Source organism: Balaenoptera ricei, chromosome 14, assembly GCF_028023285.1.
Source record: "Balaenoptera ricei isolate mBalRic1 chromosome 14, mBalRic1.hap2, whole genome shotgun sequence".
Taxonomy (NCBI): Eukaryota; Metazoa; Chordata; class Mammalia; order Artiodactyla; family Balaenopteridae; genus Balaenoptera; species Balaenoptera ricei.
The window spans coordinates 88,851,282-88,871,224 of NC_082652.1; the positions used below are offsets into that span (position 1 = coordinate 88,851,282).

General features: G+C 35.4%; 1 protein-coding gene across 1 annotated transcript in view; it reads right to left on the bottom strand.

Annotated features, from left to right (window-relative positions):
- Window positions 1-546: 546 nt before the first annotated feature.
- The window catches only part of NETO1 (neuropilin and tolloid like 1), an 89,711-nt gene continuing 70,314 nt past the window's right edge, over window positions 547-19,943 (bottom strand). The window contains exons 8-10 of the mRNA XM_059894314.1: window positions 4,257-4,370; window positions 1,576-2,134; window positions 547-607 (exon numbers count right to left, since the gene is read on the bottom strand). Of these exons, the coding sequence (XP_059750297.1) occupies window positions 547-607; window positions 1,576-2,134; window positions 4,257-4,370 (734 nt within the window). The remainder of the gene's footprint in view (window positions 608-1,575; window positions 2,135-4,256; window positions 4,371-19,943) is intronic.

Here is a 19,943-nt window from a genome sequence, read left to right on the forward strand (position 1 = left end):
TTTTGATGAAATAAGCTACATATTCATGCAAAAATAAGAGGGCACAAATTGTATAAGTACCACAGAATACTTAGTGTATGAGTTTGGAGTAGAATGTTGCCAAATTCAATCAATACCATTATTACCAGTTTTATATATTGACTTCAGCTATATTGAGACTATTCAATTTTTTAAATCATGAAAACCTTGGGTTTCTTCTGGTATTTCTTTTAAGACTTCACCAATTTTTGTATCTTTACCTTAAAATAGATAAAATTTAACTTATTAACTTAACATCCTTTTCAATAACATTGTAGTACAATGCTTGATGGTAAGAATATTAACATTTATTTTAAAGATACGTATACTAAGAATCATCCTTCCATCAGCATTGAATCCTGTATATTTCTAATTGTGAAATGTTATGAAACACATATCTCAAGAAAGAATGAATAAATAGCACATTCCCTAAAAAACTACAAGACAAGTTCAACAGAACAAAACAAAACAGAGTACAACAAAGTCGGAGAAGGAACCAAGGGCATTTGCTTACCTTGAATTTTCTTTTTAGACCCTAGTTGTGTTGTATTCAGATTCATGTTTGCTTAGAGACCCAATGAGGCAGAACCTGGAATGTTATGGCTATTTCATTCAACAAAGTAATATTTTCACAAAAAATAAATATGCACACAAATATTTACTTAAAAGCATTCCTAAAAATACATAAAACTGTGGAAATAAAATTTTTTCCATCAGCATGCAAAAATATTAAATCAACTAAAAGTAGTTTAGGTTTTGAGAATATATATTGAATTGAGGAATTACGTACATTTACAAAATAAACTAAATGCTAGTAAACATGCAAAACAAAACATAGGAAGATTGGATTTGGGAATTTTAAATAATATTTTTCTCAATTTAAATCTTCTTTCCTCAAGACTTTTACTAATTTTAGGCCTAATAATACAATATAGATAATATTGTCTCGATATTAAAAGAAAAATGTTTCTACTAATCCTCACTACATTTAAATATAAATGTTTACTGTTTTAGCATACCATGCTATCATATGCAATTTGTAATGTAAGTATTATGTGATATGTGGAAAAAAGTGTTTTAACTTTCATACCAAAAATATAATACATTATATTGCAAAATATGTTATTTTTACATTAAAATTATTCAACAAGATGGGTTAACCATCTTGGTAAGGCAATTATTTCCAAATATCATCTCATATCTTAAAATCTATAAATATTGATTGGAGCAACATTTATGACCACATGGAAGCAAATTAGCAATATAAATTAGAGCCATAATTTTTATAGAAATAAATATTATATCTGTATAGAAGTAAATGAAATCTCTTTGGTCTGTGTGTGCTCACACACATACACATATGTCCACAGACGGGATTTAGGAAAAGCATGGATAGCACGGAAAAAAGCAAAAGAAGAGGCAAAAGTCGAAATACTATGCTTTAAGTCATTAATAAAAAAGAGAAACTGAAAAATGAAGACAAAATAGAACACAATATTCTGGAAGCATTTCAGTCTTCAGGTAATAGTTGTCATCAAAAAATCTATAGATACTGACCGCTGGACGGCTTTATCGTGTCGGGACAGCCTGTGACTCGTGGTCGGCACCTCCTCGATCTCGTCGATGTCACAGGCATCTGCAGCATCTTGGGAGTAATTGTGTTTCATGACGAGGATATTTCTTCTGTTCATGGGTGGGATGAGGGGTTTGACGGGCTGTGGCGACATCTCCGTCAAGACAGAAGCATCTCTTGTACTGAGGTTGCTGCGGCTGCCTTTTGTACTGGACAGTTGCGATCCACAGTGATGGTCATGAATGCATTTGGAAGAGGACCTCCTCAGTTTATGGTAGTTTTCAAAGTCCTCGGCCACATCTGCAAAGTCAGCTGTAGCTCCTGTCCCTCTGAGGGTGCATAACTCATAATGAGGGGGCTCAAACACCTCCTGGAAAACTGTCTGGTCAAAGTCCGATTTCCTTTGCACATATTTTTTACGAGGCTGTTTGATCTGCACAATGACAGAAATGATAATAAGGATGATCACAATGCAGGAAGTCACGCCAATGACAGTCCCGCTGGTGTTGGTCAGCTGGTCCAGCAGACTGGCTTTCCTCTTTTCTACACGTTGAGGAGAGTGAAAACAACAAACAAAACAAGAAACAACCCACCACGCGTTAATATGGTAGTCGAACGCACGTTGCCCACCACGCGTTAATACGGTAGTCGAACGCACGTTGAGAGCTTTACATGAAACAGGCTGAGCATAAAACTTTCACTGTCTTAAACGTAAACAAGTCTTTAAAAAGAAACAAAAGGTTTCACTCTTCACGAGAACCCTATCTTCTAGCCTTAGAAACGGCTCTCCCGTTGCACAGCATCCCTACTTTAAATGTAAATATATGTTTTGAAGAAGGTCTTATAAAACCTTTAGGATGTCATTTGTGAATCAATTGGTAATGGTAAAAACAGTAAATTCTTTTTTTTTTCTCTTGGTATAAGAAACCCCACAAACTCCACTAATGGGAACATGAATATGCCTAAATTGTTTTCAATTTATTCCTGATGTGGATAACTGAAGTCTAAGAAACAGTATTCTGATACCAGAAGGTGATTACACTTTAAGACAGACCCTTCTGGGATGTTGGCATGAGGGCTTCTGTGGGTCTTTTCCCATCATGGTAAAAGTTAAAAAATAACATTTAAAGTTTCTGGAAATTGTCTTAAGGGAGGTACATTTATTCAAGAAAATCTACTGAATTTCTTTATGAACAGGGATGGTCTGTGGCCTTTGAGCTCCTCCACCCAATAGAAGCTATCCCAATAGAAGCTTCTAGCCCAATAGAAGCTCTACTCAGGGTGGTTTCAGGCAACACAAGCTTCCTCTCCCTACAGGCTCCCAGTCTGGAGCTACACTACCTCCCCAGGAAGGGCAAGCCACCTGCATTTCTGAATGCCCTTTCCACCCCCAGATCCATACTGCAGATGCTCGATTCCAGGCAGGAGTGGCTGGAATGCGGGGTCTCCCCTCCTCCTCCCAGGCCCCACTGGTAGGAAAGAAGGTCTACACCAGGCACAGCAGGTTGAGAATACAGGGCCCCGGTCACACTGGCTGCAGCTCACTCACAGTGTGGAGTTCCCTGAAGAGACAAGCTGAGAAGCCCAGATGGCCCCTTTCTCCATCCTCACCGAGTGCCTTCTTCATAAAGCAGGGGTGTTCCTCTCAGAGAAGCGAGCCAGTGTCCCTGCCCCACCCTACCATCCAGAGCAACGGCGCAGAGGTTTTGCCCATGGAGAAAGGTGGGCCACCAAGAACCATGGGAACAGACCCGCTTTAGGCAAGTAAAACGAATCCCTAACCGTGCTGTATACGGTTCTTCACAAAATGCTTAATTTCCCATCCGTTCCAAAGTGGTTCCTTGGACACAGCATGGATCATTGCCCATCTCCTCAAAACAGTTGATACTGGATCGGCTTCTCTTATTGACTCTACGAACCATGGGTACTGTGGCAACGTCTCTCTGCTTCTATCCACAGAGGGCATTTTAATAGAAGATACTGGACATTAAGCATGGGGCGTTATTTGCCCATTTCTTTTCCTTTGCAAACTGGTTAATATTGGATCTGAACAAAAGAGGATATGTGGCACTTTGAACTTAACCAAAACTTGCAACATTCATAACCAAGCCAAGGGATGCTCTCTATGTAAACAAACCTTTGCGTACAGGCTAGAGAAGGAAGCCGGAACATTGGAAGCGATTCTCATTGGAGAGGAAGAAGAGCGTTTGGGTAGGGAAATTGAAGTCGAGGTAAGTGGCTTTAGGTACCAGAAAGCCCTAATGTTCCTTCGATTCACTTTTATCTCTAGAGTATGTGCACAGTGTCTGGTGAAGACGGACTGGATAAGTGAGAGGTGCCGCCACAGATGAAGGAGCTTCTGATAGGAAACCCTGCTTTTCATGAAAAGCTCCAATGCCCTACTGCAGGCTCCAAAAAGGAGACTTGCCAATGAACATCAAGTGCTAAGGATAGTCCCGTGCATTAGGGAATGTGAAAACTTCTGGTTACAGCACGAGTAAAAGCAAAGGAAAAGGCTAACAAATCAATTATAAAACCTACAGGAAGTTCATAAAGCCAATATGCAATATATTTTTAAGGCTGTCTGATACATAGAAACATTGGAAAAACTTCTTCCCACGCTACAGGTAGAGGGATTTTGCAGATTCCAGGGACGAATGATTACCTTTACAATGATTTTCGTCCCAAGGGTACACACAGTTCTGGAGTCCATTGCAAACCAACGTATTGTTAATACACATGTTACTGTGGCAGAAGAATGTATTGCCTTCGCAGGGAGCTAAAAAGGAGAAGAAAAAGGCAAGAAAAAAGTTTTAACTGATGCTCAGTTGTAAATCACTCACGTAGCAAATCTGAAAACAAAAAGATTAGTGTGATAATTTGCCGTCAAATTGAGACAAATGATAGGACTGACATTCCATTCTCAGAAGTGTTGCCATAGCGGTAATTATTCCTTGAGTTACTAACAGAGCTAGAGTTCTTCTAGATGTGCTCAGCTTCTAAAACTGGCATGGGAAGTTTTCCTTCATAAAAATGAAGTACATTATCCATATGGGTTCTTCTTTTTTTTATTTAACTTGGTGCATTCATTTAGCAAAACTTAAGTGCCGACCACATGCATAACATTATGCTTTACACTGAAATTCTGTATGTATAAATTTAGTTGTCCTGTGCAAAAAAGATTTAGTTTAATGGAAATATTGAAATATTTTGGAAAGTATATGCTTACAAAATACTAATGAGGAAAGTATAATATTATTTAAGCATATGAAGGAAGCAAAGAATATTATGGAGATTCAGAACAAGGGAAAATTTATTCTGAACAACATAAGAAAAATATGCATTATTCTCATCAACGCTTAAAATATATACGGTGATGAAATTAGGCTACTTTGCATATATATCACACGTTCTACTAACTTTAGGTACAATGGTCCATGATCTCCAGATTACAATGCACATTTAGGGCATTGGGAGGTAAAATAAGAATTCCAAGAAGTATACAATTTGGCTATAGAAATAAGAGAATTAGTGACAAGTCTAATATAGCAAAGTCTAATGTTAGCTATGACTTCAATATTACAAAAAAATACACTTCTTTCATTGTCAGAGTAATTGGTTATTTATAATAATGCATCTCTAGAGTAATGCTACACTATAAATTATAGCTTATAGACAGTCCTTTAAAGTAGTTTTTGTTTTTATCTTTGTAATCATCCCACATATCTCATAAAATGTAATTTTAGCATTGATTTTTTTTCAGTTATGGTTTTGTGGCCCTTTTAAGGATAGGTATTCTAGAAAAATATATTAGACACAAAACATATAATTTACAGAGGTTCATCAATCAGTAAAGTTTTATCAATGATCAATATTATCGAAACAGTGCAGTCATATTATAATTTTCACCTTCAAAACCGCATATTGCAGGGTTGTTTTTTTCTTAAGAAAGTTGTCTTCCTTAAATGTATTTTCCATATTAATGAAAATTGTTAAGAAAATGCTTTGCGTAAGGTAATTTAATATATTTTAACATTCCTAGAGGAATCATTAAAAAAAAAAAGATCAAGTCTTGAAAATCAAAAGTGTGGCAAAGACAAGGGGAACTTGAGCCAAGCATTCCCCTGACTCTCCAAGCCCTTCCCCCTACCCACCCCCCCCAACCCCCAGTCCCAATTCCCTGGAGAGTTTCTTCTTCCTTCTGCTTGGTTTGCCTTTAAGTCCCTGGTTAAAGAATAAAAAAGATGTAATAGTCGTTTTGAAAAACAAAGTATTAAAGAGTAGAAAAGATGCAGATGCAGTAGTCATTTTGAAAAGTATCATGCTGAACATTTTATTGTGCTCCGGCTTTCAACATGGTGTAAAGCTTTTATAGTGTAAAATGTAATGATCCAATCTATTACTGCAAAAATCTGCTTTTCGGTAAGGAAGTAAATTTGAATTTCTGTAGTCAACCATTTTGCAGAACTGATATGGTCTGTTTAGCAGGTAATGAATGTTGTCAAAATGTGTACACAGAACAAAAAAGTAGTTTTCTGCGAATAGATTAGAGCAGCTGCAAACTGCTTTAGTAGAAAATGTAAAAAAACACTTACTACCGGATAAATTGCAGTGGTTTTGAAAGTACAGTTAATCCATCAAGTAAAGAATACCTCGAAAAGAGCATAAATATTTATTGACCTTCCAGAATTAGCTGGAAAATTTATTACAATGACTATTAAATAGGATGGGTTTGTTTTTAAATTTTTAAATATATAGATAAAAATGACATCACATTCTGCAACAGTGAAGTATGTTAGTACTAACACTACTAACAGTATGTTAGTAAATGCACTAGAGATTTGGCTTCCAAATTCTTCAAATGTAATTTTGTTTCTGTTTCTGCTGCTGTTGCGAAAGTCTTACAAAACACCAATCAATGTGCCAGTATCAGCTATCATTAAATATTGGTGGTTTGACTGGGAGTGGAACAGATCATCCAGGACTGTCAATGAATCACATTCTTGACACACTACTTTACATCAAATAATTATGCAAATGTGCCAGTTAAATGAAATCATCCTCCCTTAAAAAAATCACTATTATTCCGAGTACTATTCCATCTTTTCTTCCTTACTTTTGCTACATTTATAGAACTGCTGTGCAAACAATAAACAAACAAAAACAACAAAGGAAATCTTGCAGTGGCTAAGAAACCAATGTATCACAACATACCCCTTGAACAGAAATTAATTTTGTCTCATAGACACCAAAAATAAAATAGATTGGATTCTGAATTTTCTTTATATTGCATATCTGAATATTTCTCTCATATAAATGCAGACACACAATAGTTCAATAAAGATTCTTATTTCTACCTCCTGCTAAAAAAATAAAATGGCACCTTCCTGCCTCCCAAATCAAGCCATGTTCTCACTGCTCCTTCAAGGATGTCTGAGTACATACACTCTGCACATAAGCATTTCCCACTGCTCCCCACATGCTCCTGAGATCTTTGGTTCATTGGTCATACAGTTCCCTCCCTCTCTCTGTCCTGGAATACCCATTCTCCACTTTGCTATGTAAATCATATCAGAACTGTATTATCTTTACAGTTTTAAAATATCATTCCAATCTATCAGAAAATTATCTTTTCCTTAAATCCTACTCTACTTATAATTTTTAAAAGAGTTTAGCACTTAGTATATGCTTATCATCTTTCCCCACGAGTTCTTTGAGGCTAGGGACATGCTTTTAAAAAAATGATTTGTAATCTCTTATGTGGCTTAATATCTCTAGGCTTAGAGTAAATAGTCAACAGATATTTTTAATTGATTAATATCACTGAGCAAAAGTTTAGCTCTGGCCAGGCTGCCGACCTGAGTATCCCAGAGAACAGAAGACTCTCACAGGTGTGTTTACTGTGGAGCATTAGCTCTCAAATACAATACAAATTGTGATACTCTCAGAAACTAAATCCCATTCATTATTTGGCTCTCTTACTATTGCTGGAAAAGCACATATTCTACCAATTTTTAAAGAACTTATTCTACTTAGAAATTCAATATAATTGTCGAAAGCTATTGGCTCTTAAAAACCAGACCCCTTATTCCCTAAAATTATCTGGAAGAAACTCAAAATTAAGGTTTACCAATAATAAAGGGCAGCCAATCACGTAATCCTCAAAATTCAGAGTAACTCACACAGGCAGTTTCCATGATCAGATGAATCTACTTATTTCTGGGACTAGGTCTTCTGTTGCTTTCAGAATAGCAAACATAGCCTCATATTGATGTTAAAAACTAAGTACACAGAAGACAGTATTCGCATTGCTTTTTGACTCTGAATTATTCAAAAGCATATTTAGACATAATGACTGCAGCTATTGCAAACTCACTTCTCTGGAAGGGTTTATTGAACATCACCATTTCATCATCCGGCTCTAATGCTAAGTGTTTCTTTTTGAGAAAAGCCAGAAACGGAACGTAGTGAAATATGCTAGTCAGCCAAAAGAATGTCATATGTGTAAGCACAGCATTGTTATTGATTTAAATCATTCGGGTAACATAGAAAATGGATACTTTAACACTGCAAAGTGAGTCTTTCCCAACTTTCCCCTCTTCTCTCATACACTAACACATACGCAATTGTGCAAAGCATCCTTTTTGGACCAGGTTAACTGTCCATGAACTTGAAGCTTAGAGAATGCTTCTCCAGGCACTTCATCCTGGGGTAGAGTCCTGACAACACTACAGAGGGTAGGGCTGCGTCTCAGGCTGTAGGGAGTGATAATTCCTAAGGGGAGATCACGTCTTCCATGAACACTTACTCAGTTACCACATCTATAAAATAGGGAGACAGATAATGCTTCCCTAAGTGATTTAACTATGCAGAGAATGTAGGACAGTGCCGGCCATATGGACACAAGCACTGTAGTTGTCATTGTAAGCTGTTCTAAAAGGCAAGTATTGTACAGAGGCTGTGAATTCAAAATGTCTGAGACTGAATCTTGGGTTCACCGCTTCTAAGTTGTGTGACCTTGAGCAAATACTCCTTAAATTTTTCCACTTTTCAGTTTACATCTATATAATGGGATAAGTTTAAGGAGGTACATGATATAAAACATATATTCAATTTCCTAATTTGTAAAGTGACGATAGTTATTCACAGACCTCTTGTTAAGACTAAATGAGAATGCAAATTTGAAAGAACAGACACACAGCCCTTCAGGCAGAAGAGCACGCAATAAATGCTGTTTAAAAAGATGAGTTATACATAGAACTGTTTGTTTTCTCATGTGACAAAACAGCAGATAGTTATTCTTTAGATGGTAAAATATTATAATAAAATTAATATAATTAAATGGATTATGCTACATAGATCAATAAGATATTATATTGGGAGTAATATTTAAAATATTTAACAATCATTACTTCATGGGAACTGACCAATCAGAGTTAAATGGATGTTGCTGGACATACCACACCAGTGCATTCCACCCTACCTGTGTGTACCAGCTCTACAACACCCCAGTTTACAGTCACTTGTAAGAAACTGAAAAATAAATGAATGCATAATGAAACATCTTTTTCTCAAAAACGACAGGGGAATGCTTATTTTAATAATTTTCCTACCATATCTTCTTCCAAGTCCTTATTCTAGCACACTATGTATTTCACAAAAATTCAATCCCAAAGACTAAGTGGACAACTCCCTTCTATGATTCAAAAAATGGTTTTAAATTAATTCTGATATTACATGAAGTAGCACAATGACAGGTAATACAAACAATTAACTTTACAATTTGCAGAAGGTTTTTATCCTCTTGCCCTCCTAAAAGTCATTATATGAGCTTCGTAATATACTTGAATGTGAAAACAAAGTCAACAATACACCAGAGCCCTTCAGCTTCAAGGTCTTTGATTCTGTGTTACTGTACTATTTACATGTAAAAAGAAAAAAATAGTCTATAACCAGTCTCCATTTTTTATATCCAAGTACACAATAAACACACCTTTCTAAGACATGCCCAGGATTTTCCTAAAACTATGACTTCCTGACTGAGATATTTTAACATCCTGGGGGTATATTTCTTTGCTACACTCATACCCAGTGTAAAATATCATTAAAGTTCAATTCTAAAAAAGAAGCAAAACAGAATCTATGCATGTGAAATATCGATACAATAGCAAATGGAGATTTTAAATGTTTGTACTACTTTATAGGAGGAAGGTTTAGCTATATAAGGTATTTGTGATATTTCATCACTCACAGAAGAACAAGACCATCAAGATAACATGCATTTTCTAACACCAAATTGTAAAGAGAGATATTCAGGTCCCATCCTGGGAAACCAAGGCAAGCAGTGTGTAAAAGAGAATAGATCTTGGTCTTTTGCTTCCAATATAAATCCAGGAGTGTTCTGAAGTTTTTAGTGATCCTATGAAATTGAGGCTTGGATAAAAGTGACATTTATCCTACAATTGTATTAACAGAATTTTCAGTACAGAGAAACACAATACACAGATGCAGATTTTGAAATTACCTAAAGGTCCTTTAAGCCCAATTTTAAAATTCCAATTTAAAATACCTTAAGTGAACAGTTATCTAAATATTTCAAAACAAATTCTTTGGAAACACAAAATTTAACTCAACATTTTGCTCTGACAAGGAAGATGTGTACTGCAGAGTAGGAAGACTGGGAAATACAGTGTGTTCCTGTGTGTCACCCTTCTAGCGATTCTCAGCACCTTGTTCAGAGAAGGCATATGCCAAAAAGTGTATGTTTAACCTTGTTTAATCCAAATATCTCCAATTTTATTTGTATACCACTTAATAGACAACACAAGAACAAAATCAAAAACAAAAGCTCGGCAAGTGTTGCCCCAGTGTTCAAAAATCATTATAGTGGTAGGATTCTTAATTCTTAAGGGGTCATAGAATAGTATGGAAATTATTGAGGTATGAAGTTGGGTGAAAAATAAGGATACAAATTGTTTCAAATTATAAAGCCTCACATGCAAACAAGCATATGAAAAATTTTACTGGAAATACTAAGCTGAAATGTTAGCAATGACTATTTCTAGGATATTTACAAGTTATATTTAATTTTCGTTGGCAAATTTTTTCATATATGCATATACATATGTGTGTATATACACAAACATATACACATGTAGTTACTTCTTACGATTGGGAAAAATCTGATAACTTTTCATGAAAAAAAAGCCAGATATTAATCCAAACAAGTCTATTTTATCTTTCAAATTTTAACCAGTAAAAGAATAGCTTTCACATAATATTTATCCTTTATTATTTTTAAAGATACTTAATGAACTCAATATTTCACTGAATTCATTGTTTTCTGTTGGAAATTTTTTCTAGCTTTAAATCCTCATATGTTCCCATTCGTCCCACTAGGTGGGGAGCATTTACCATTCTTCAGTGAAATAGCGTTTCAGTCCTTCAAGATGCTTAAATCATGACGGCATCTGAGACAAACAACCTTTATACCTACATATTGCTGATTCTTAAGGAGTAAAAACGTTATCAGGAGACAAACAAACGAATTTTGGGCGTATTTTAATTAGGTTAAGGAAGACAAGAGGAAGAAGGGCAACCACACACTCAAAATAAAGGAAATTTTATTTTAAAATATCATAAAGAATCACCACATTTTATATAACATTTTATAATGTTAAAGGTCTAATCATGGACGTATCATCATTTTTCAGTATCATGTCACATGCTTATAAATACTGATCCAATTCTGTAATTAAAAGCCACGTAATTCATAATTGCTATTTAATGCTACCAGCACTAATGCTCATTCTATTAGAGTCATTTCTTTCCTCACCCATTACCTTTCTTTTCAAGTCCAGAAATACCACTCAGGGAAAATTAAAACAAAATGGAAATAAAAACTGTCAGATTTCTCTCCGAAACCTTGATATTTCAAATACCTCTGCTTTCTTGTTAATGAAACTATCATTTGGTAGATCTGTTCAAAGTCAAATTACATCATATTTCATCAAGAAAATCTGGAAATAGAAGTGATGTTCGATCCTATTTTTCTTTAAAAATCATTATACCATTTAAAAACTGCTTGGGGCTTCAGATCAGATGCTCCTGCCGACCCCGTCTCCCAGCCCCCAACCCATATCTTGTTTCATTCCACAGGTATTCTCCTTGTTTCTTGCTTCTCTCAAATTCTTATCTTTTAACCTCTTTAATTTGAGGTTTGTTAAAAGCTCACGCCTCTATGTGCTGGCCTGTGTGAGAATAGACCACACACACACACACACACACACACACACACACCCATGTCTTTGAGCTTTCTACTTCTGCTTTTTTAAATTCTTATTTTAAATCATAACTTGGAGTGGAAATGGTCACAAAAATGCATGGAGAAGCATCAGAACAAGGAAAGAGCTTGGAGCACGTTGTTTACATGTCCTTGCTTCATTTCCTGAATTCAGCTTGTATCACCCTTGAAGATATTGATTTATTAAAATTTTCTGACAGTCAGGAGGCTCTACAGTCTATCACTTTCTTTACCTGAGAGATGGGAACAAAGCTTAAAATTATTATAATTATGTAAATGTGATAGGTACCTACATTATATCTTTAGGTAATTAATTGTTACTAAATAGCAAAATCTGGCACACTGAAAAACTCAGTTACTTTTATTCAATCATCATTTTGATCTTTCAGGTGCAAAGGTGATTTTCCCCGCCCTCTGAGGCCTTTTGGCGGACCCCTGCAGTCGGGCTCCTGGTGGTACCAAGCAGGACCCTCTGGGGCTCCCGGGCACAAAAGCCTTTCTGTGTCCCCCGTTTCCGGATTACAGGAAATAGGTTTCATTCAGCCTCCATGACCTTCCCTGAGTTCCAAGGAGCAGGTTTAAATAGATGTTAATTAGGGAAGGGAGGACCAGTCAAAAGAAACAATAGAGCAGCCTAGGGGCAGAGTGTGGGTCCCCCCTCAAGGGATATACTTAATATTTCTGAGCTGTTTTACAGATACTGAAACCGCCAGCAGGTGGGAGAAATTAACGGTATGCTGCCCACAAGCATGTAGACCCCCGACTGGATGGAACCAGAAGGTTGATGAGGCTGATTCCCCTTTACCTCACCACCAACCAATCGGAAGAAAGTGCACGAGCTGATCACGCCCTCTCTGAACCATGACTATAAAACTTCTCCCTACCCCCTCCAGGTCCAGACACATTTTGAGGGCATTAGCCCACTGTGGTCCTCTTTGCCTGGCAAAGCAAGAAAGTGATTCTTTTCTACTTCACCCAGAACTCTGTCTCTGAGATTTAATTTGGTGTCAGAGTACAGAGACTGGATTTGGCTTCATTCTCATGGGCTCACACTTCCGGCTCTGACGCCTATCTGAGACCCAGATTTGTTCGGTGCATCCAAATCCCGAAGTAGTATCCCCACTTGGCACTCTAATTACCATCTCAAATGGAATATGGCTGGATGGGTTCAGTTAACGGCGATGATCCTACTCCTCTTCCCTGCCTCAATTCTCCCCTCACACACCCTCCTGACATCAATAAGGGGCATCGCCTCGCTCCAGGCTAAAGGCTCAGGGTCATCCTTGAGTCCTCTCTGCCCTGGCACCCACATCAAACTGTCCTGTAGGTCTGTCATCTCTCTCTCAACTCCAGGCTCTTGGTATCGTCTCCACTGGTACTTCTGAGTTGTCTTTCACCGAATGGTCTCTTACATGGATCCATGGACACAGTGGCCAGAGAAGCCTTGGATATTTAAGTGTAAATCAGATGGAGTTTCATCCCCTTTTAAAACACTCCAAAACCTCCCCAATAAAGTGAAATCAAATCTCAATCTCCTTAGTACCCCTTTGCTTACCCCAAATCTTTGCCCAGCTTACTTCTGAGCATAAGGATAGCCCAACACAACCCAGGGCACTCATGCCCACATCCTTCTCCAGCACATTACCCCGTGTTGTGTTTTTCCACAACACTTATTAGGATTTGAGTTCATCTTTTTAAATTAACTCACTTGTACATCATTAGCTTCCTTTAATGAGAGGCAAACGCGTTGTTTTGTTCACTAATTTATCACAGCGCTCAGAACATCAGGTGCCGTATCGTAGGTCCTTAATAAATACTTGTCAACGAGACACTGGAACAAAACTTCTTTAAGCAGTAAAATGGATATGCCATATTCTCATTAAATTCTAACAATGCTTTTAATTTCTAAGGAATAGCTAAACTTTTCTTCATGAACTTGATGGAAGAAAATATCTAAAACATCAGAGATCCCAATTATGAGTAAGCATCTGTGTCAGCTTTCAAAGACTTCAAAAACTGGATTAAAAAAGTGTAGAGCTTGCTGCTAAATACCATTTTTAATGGTGAGATTCTAATTACAGAAAAAAAATGTAAAAAAAATTTAAATATATTTGGCCATTAGAATTGTGTCTCAAAACAAATGTTTTGTTTTGTTTTTCCCAAAATGAATGGAATAATCTCCCTGCCACCATACTTTAAACATGAAATGGCCCTTGGGCTATGCAATTAGAGGAAATGTCATTTTACTTGAAAAATGCTGACCAGATTTGAGGCCAGAAATAGGTTTGTGCATCTTCTCGTCACCTCTTTCATCATCTTCATATATTTTTTTTTGAAAAATCAATATCTGCTTCTAAAACCCTATGTTCCAATGTGACTTAGTTATCAGTCAAAATATCCAGTGTTATTATTAAGCTATAGCTTAATCTTTTTTCTAATACAAGAAATTCTATTCACAATCTAATCCCACTCCCATTTATTAGATCCCCCCAATCTCTCTGCTAAAATTGCATATTCCTACTGTTCCAAAAGACACGCTATTATGAAAAGAGAAGCACCTTCAGGAGAAAATTATATTCCATAGATAAGACCATTTCATTACTCACAGAGGGCAAGGACCATGTCACGATCTATCCATTCCATTTGATGCCAAGAAATTATTATACATTTTTATACTATGATTATGTCTGCATTGGGTCAGCTACCCCATGATTTATTCACTGTGTGCAATTAGACGTGACTCTAGTTACAGTAACTAGGATATTATATTTCTTTGGGGTCTGCACTCTATTATTAGGACTTGGACATGGGGTCCAGGGTTTGTTTCCATAGCTGACGCACACCTATATGCAACAGTTGTTAGGGGAGACTCATCGTTTTGTTAAAGGTATTAATGTATATTTGGTTTCATTATGGAACATGCCAACTCCCAAAGGAGGACTTCCAGTAAATAAGGATTAAAGCCAAGCATCAAAGGAGCGCCATAGCCTCAGGCTTGTGATTCTCTTAGTTCAAAGACTAACGATTTGGAATAATAATTTCCTTTCTCCATAGCAAACATACATTGTTTATTTTCATTGATAGACGTAAACTATGTAGCTGTGAAGCCAGAATCAAAGAGATCAATATATGTTATCCCCAAGGATCCTACCAAAAATTACGAGGAATTAGCTGCCTTTATTCTTGTCCCAGGATCCCTGGCAGACACTTAACTAAAGACAATGTTGATCTAAAAAGTTCAATGAAAATTCTACAAAATTTTCTAAGTAATTCAACATATAAATACGGTAGCCAAAATTATTTAATTTTTTTAGTCTAACAATTAGTTGAGGAAATTGATTTTAAATTTTAATTATATCACTAAACTATATATCTATATGTATAACTTTTCTTCAGTGATTTGAGTTAAATGACCAAATAATTTAATATCCAGTAATAAATGTCCATCGAGAATTAACTTCAAATATTAAGATATGTCTGACAGTTTTTTTTTTTTTTTTTTTAATGGTACAATAGGACTCAACTAAACATTTAAAAAGAAAGAGAGAAGGGTGAGTCTCTGGAGATTACACAATATTATACCATTGTCCTTTGCTCAAAAGCCTCATTGTATTTGAAAGTAAGAAACTACTGACTCTAAAAAGTTTCAGTATACTGTTATCCCATTAACAGACAGAATAGTAGAACCATCTATTGACTATTTGCTCCGTTCTAGACACATATATTTAAAACTTACAGCTGTCCTGTAATGATTCCTCATTTTCTGGAGAATTCACATTTAACGTCAAGGTGTTACAGGTAGGAAAATGGAAAAAGTAGTTGACCAGCACCAGATTCATGCTTTTACACATTTTCTCATCCTATTTCATATTTTTTAAACAACAAAAATTATTTTTTCAAATTACAGATTTGTGATTTTTTCTAAAATATTAACATTAATTTTAAAATCTCCAAACACATGTATACTTGCCAAAAAGCACATATTGATATTTTCATGATACATTCCTTTCTTGTATTTTTCTATAGGGGAAAGATATTTAATTTTTAAATAATTTCTTTATATAGAAGAATATTTATTCAGTGGTAGGGAATGAAGGGAACATGTGTTTAGATATATGATTACCATTTGGCATTATGAACCGTTGGTCTTTAAGTCAACTAAGTTATGTTTTCATAATTTCAGACAAGAGTTTGTCAGTTTAATAATAATAAAAAAAAATCAAACCTATTGTGTTCAGTTGAATAATGGCTCCCAAGTTTGTCCACACCCTAATTCCTAGAACTTGTGAATGTCACTTTTTATGGCAAAGGGATTTTGCGGATGTGATAAAGTTAAGGATTTCAAAATGGGGAGATTAGCCTGGATTATCCAGGAGGGGCCAGTGTAATCAAAGGCGTCCTCAGGAGAGGAATTTAGAAGCTCCAAGGGACAGAACATGATTTAACAATGTAGCAAAAAGAGATAAGATGATACCTTGCTGGCTTTGAAGAAGGAATAGAAGGAATCCAGAGACTGGGACAGGTGAGGGAATGTATTCTTCCCTAGAGCTCCCCTAGAAGGTGGCCTTGTTGACACCATGGTTTCAGCCCAGGGTAACCTATTTCAAATAATACGTTTGTGTGTTTTTAGGCACTAAATTAGTTGTAATCTGTTACAGCAGCAATAGGAAAACTCGTAGCTGATTTCTCAGGGTAATCAGAGACCTGCCCCACTAGGTTTAACAGATGTAGCTATGGCTGCACAATATCAAAATGGGGAAGGAAAGGTCAGAAGTGGGAAAAGGGAAGAAAGAGATCTCTGAGGTGGAAAAGCAACAGTTTGGAACCAGGACACCCTGATAATTTGTGAGTCACAATTAGCTGGGAAATGTGTTAAGAGCAACATTTTCTAATTATTTACATAGTTTAAAATATCAGAGCAAACAAAGATTTATTCATATCACCTGCCAGAGAAAGGGCTGATGCTACTCTACTTCTACTGTTCTAAGGGCCCTGCAGAAATGTGGGCTTAGCCATCACCATTTGCCATGCAGTAAATCAGCCCTCAGTTAAGTGTGTCTTTAAGGTAAATGGTGGAGAAATTCTATCGTAGCCTGTAGTGACTATTAAGTCTAAAAGAGTATGTTATGAGACAGAAATGTGGTATCCTCAGCTGTTGCATAATTATCACCCCTCCAACAAAACCTCCAATGACCAATTATTATTTTCTGAAATCATAAATAAATCTTAATTTTCCCAATAAAGAAAATAATGTATAACTTAATATCTTGTAATAACCTATGGTGGAAAATAATCTGATAAAAAATATGTATATATATAACTGAATCACTTTGCTGTACACCTGAAACTAATGCAATATTGTAAATCAAATATATTTAAATTTAAAAAAGAAAAAATGTATATATCTTGTTTTCCTAGATTTAATAAATCCCTTCAGAAAGTCGTATCAAATTATATTTATTGCTTTTAAAATGTTTACTAAAACAACAACTTTTTATTGTAGAAAAATCATAAAGTACTGATAATCAATAAGCCTCATCCTAAAAATAATCAGTTAATTGCACTGCCTTCTACACATATGTATTACATATATAATAGATACTGGATATTAAATATTTATCACACATGTTTACAAGAATATATTTGTAATGTACATGTGTTTTGCTTGCCACTTGCTTTTAGAATTTTATTTTTTAATATAGTTCATTGTCAGTATCCATCTAACACATCATCGTAACAGTTACAAGAATATAGGCGTGTTTCAAGAACCATTTAACCAAGCCATTTAGGCAATTTTCATTTTTTAAATGATTCTAAACATTCTCACCACTAGTATCTATTCTTAGATTCATTTTTTAGATCAACAGGTAAGACCCTATTTTTGTTTTTTACCTGTTTTAGAATTTTGATATATAGTGCTAAATTAAGAAAACTTTTACTTTCCTGCCAGCATACATAAATTTTCATTTCACCACACCATCTCCCAAACTGGGTATTTCATCACTGCTAATTTTTTAAAACAATTTGATAGATGAAAATGATGTCTCATTCTTATTGAAATTTATGTCTTTTTGTTTACTAATATGAATAGGTGTTTGTTTCCTATACCAGTAGGCCATTTATGCTTCTCTATGAATTAACTGTTTACTTTGTTTGCCCCATTTTCTATTGTTATATAACATTTTCTTATTGTCTTATATAATCTGTATTCTTTTTTTGTTTATTGTTGCTTATTTATTATTTATTTTTATTGAAGTATAGTTGACTTACAATATTATAGTAGTATAGGTGTACAACAGAGTGATTCAGTGGTTTTATAGATTACACACCATACAATCTGTACTCTTTACAGGATAATAATATTTGCCCACTGCCTATCCTTTATGTTGCTAATTGTCCTCAAGCTCAGCTTTTCCCTTTTATTTAAATTTAATTTAAATTAAATGTAAAAATTTAAATAATAATACATCTTGAATTTTGTATATTTGTATATAGTGATATGTTCCCTTACCCATAGTGTGTTTTATGTCTATTTTATTGAGATATGCCCAAACCTGACACATAGTCAGCAATTTCCCCATCATATTTTGTGTATTGTTGATATTTAAATCTATGCCATCTGGTATTTACACTGCTATAAGACATATATAAGTAAATAATTCTTGTATTAATAAAGTGTTCTTAATCTTTTAAAAATACACCAATTCATAATGATGAGGCATGGAGATCTATACCCATAAAATGTCAATTTACATTTAAATCTATGTTGTAATTGGTCACATTGCTCCCTCTAGCACTTACAATTTTCTTTCCTTGCTGAAATACATACACAATATAATGCCTTTTGATCTTAGCATTTACCCCAAACTTGTAAATGTGTTTTGCCTAGATTTTTCTAGAGGGAAAATTAAATATTATTGCTGTGAGTTGATTATTATCCACCTTTTTTTGGTGTATTTTCTCAGGGTGTTACTGACCTCTGTGCACTTTTACAGTAATAATCAAATTACAATCTATATATATATTTTTCCCTTTAAGAGCCATTAAATTTAGTTTATTGAGGTGATATGGTAATTTTACTGGTGCATTACAAAATGGGGAATTTGCACTATCTAGGACAGAATGCAAATTGGCTATACAAGAGGCAGATGGCAGGCCAAACTGTGTTGCAGACAAGAAAGGATAAGATAATAAAACTGAATAGTGAAATAATAAACAATTATGGTGACAGAAGAGTAAGGATCCTACTAGTATAAGCAAACACTGGAGAAAAAAAACTATACAAGAAGAGAATTTGGCTTCTTAGAATACAGTGTTTTAGTGGGTAATTCACTGAAGTAAATGAGAAAGTGTGTGGTGGGAGGGACAGAGTACCAGATACAAGGGAACGTTTTCTGAAGTGAGTTACACACTTGAATTCAATTTGAATGAGTGCAGCTGCACCTCAAGAGGAGCAACCCTCTTATTCATCTTCATGCCATCAGTGCCTGGGCACTTCCTTGTTTACTGAAGGAACGACAGAATCAATGGAGGAACACAAAGAAGTATAAAAATGAAAACTTATCAATGACTAGGTAAAACAGTAGTAGTTGCTCAACTTTTAGGGTCAAGCTGATGTTGGAGTGATTATTTTTCTTACACTGCCTACAATTCTATCTTGTCACATCTCTTGAACTATCAAATTTAGGAAAAGTAATACATTACTAAATAACAATATATTTATTAATATATTTAATCAATATATTAAGTAACGTATATAGATTGCATTTGGGTTATCCATTCTATTAAAAATTACCCATCATTACAACAAATATCCTTCAGCTTTCTATTGCTGGGTAACAAATTATTACAAACTTTTGGGCTTAAAACAATACCCACTTAATATCTCCAGCTATGTAGGTCAGAAGTCTGGGTTGGGTGAGGTCTCTCTTTAGGATCTCATAAGGCTAAATCAAGGAGGCAGCTGTACTGGGTTCTCATCTGGAGCATGGAGGCCTCTTTCAAGCTCATTCAGGCTGTTGGAAGAATTCAGTCTCTTGTGGCTGTAGA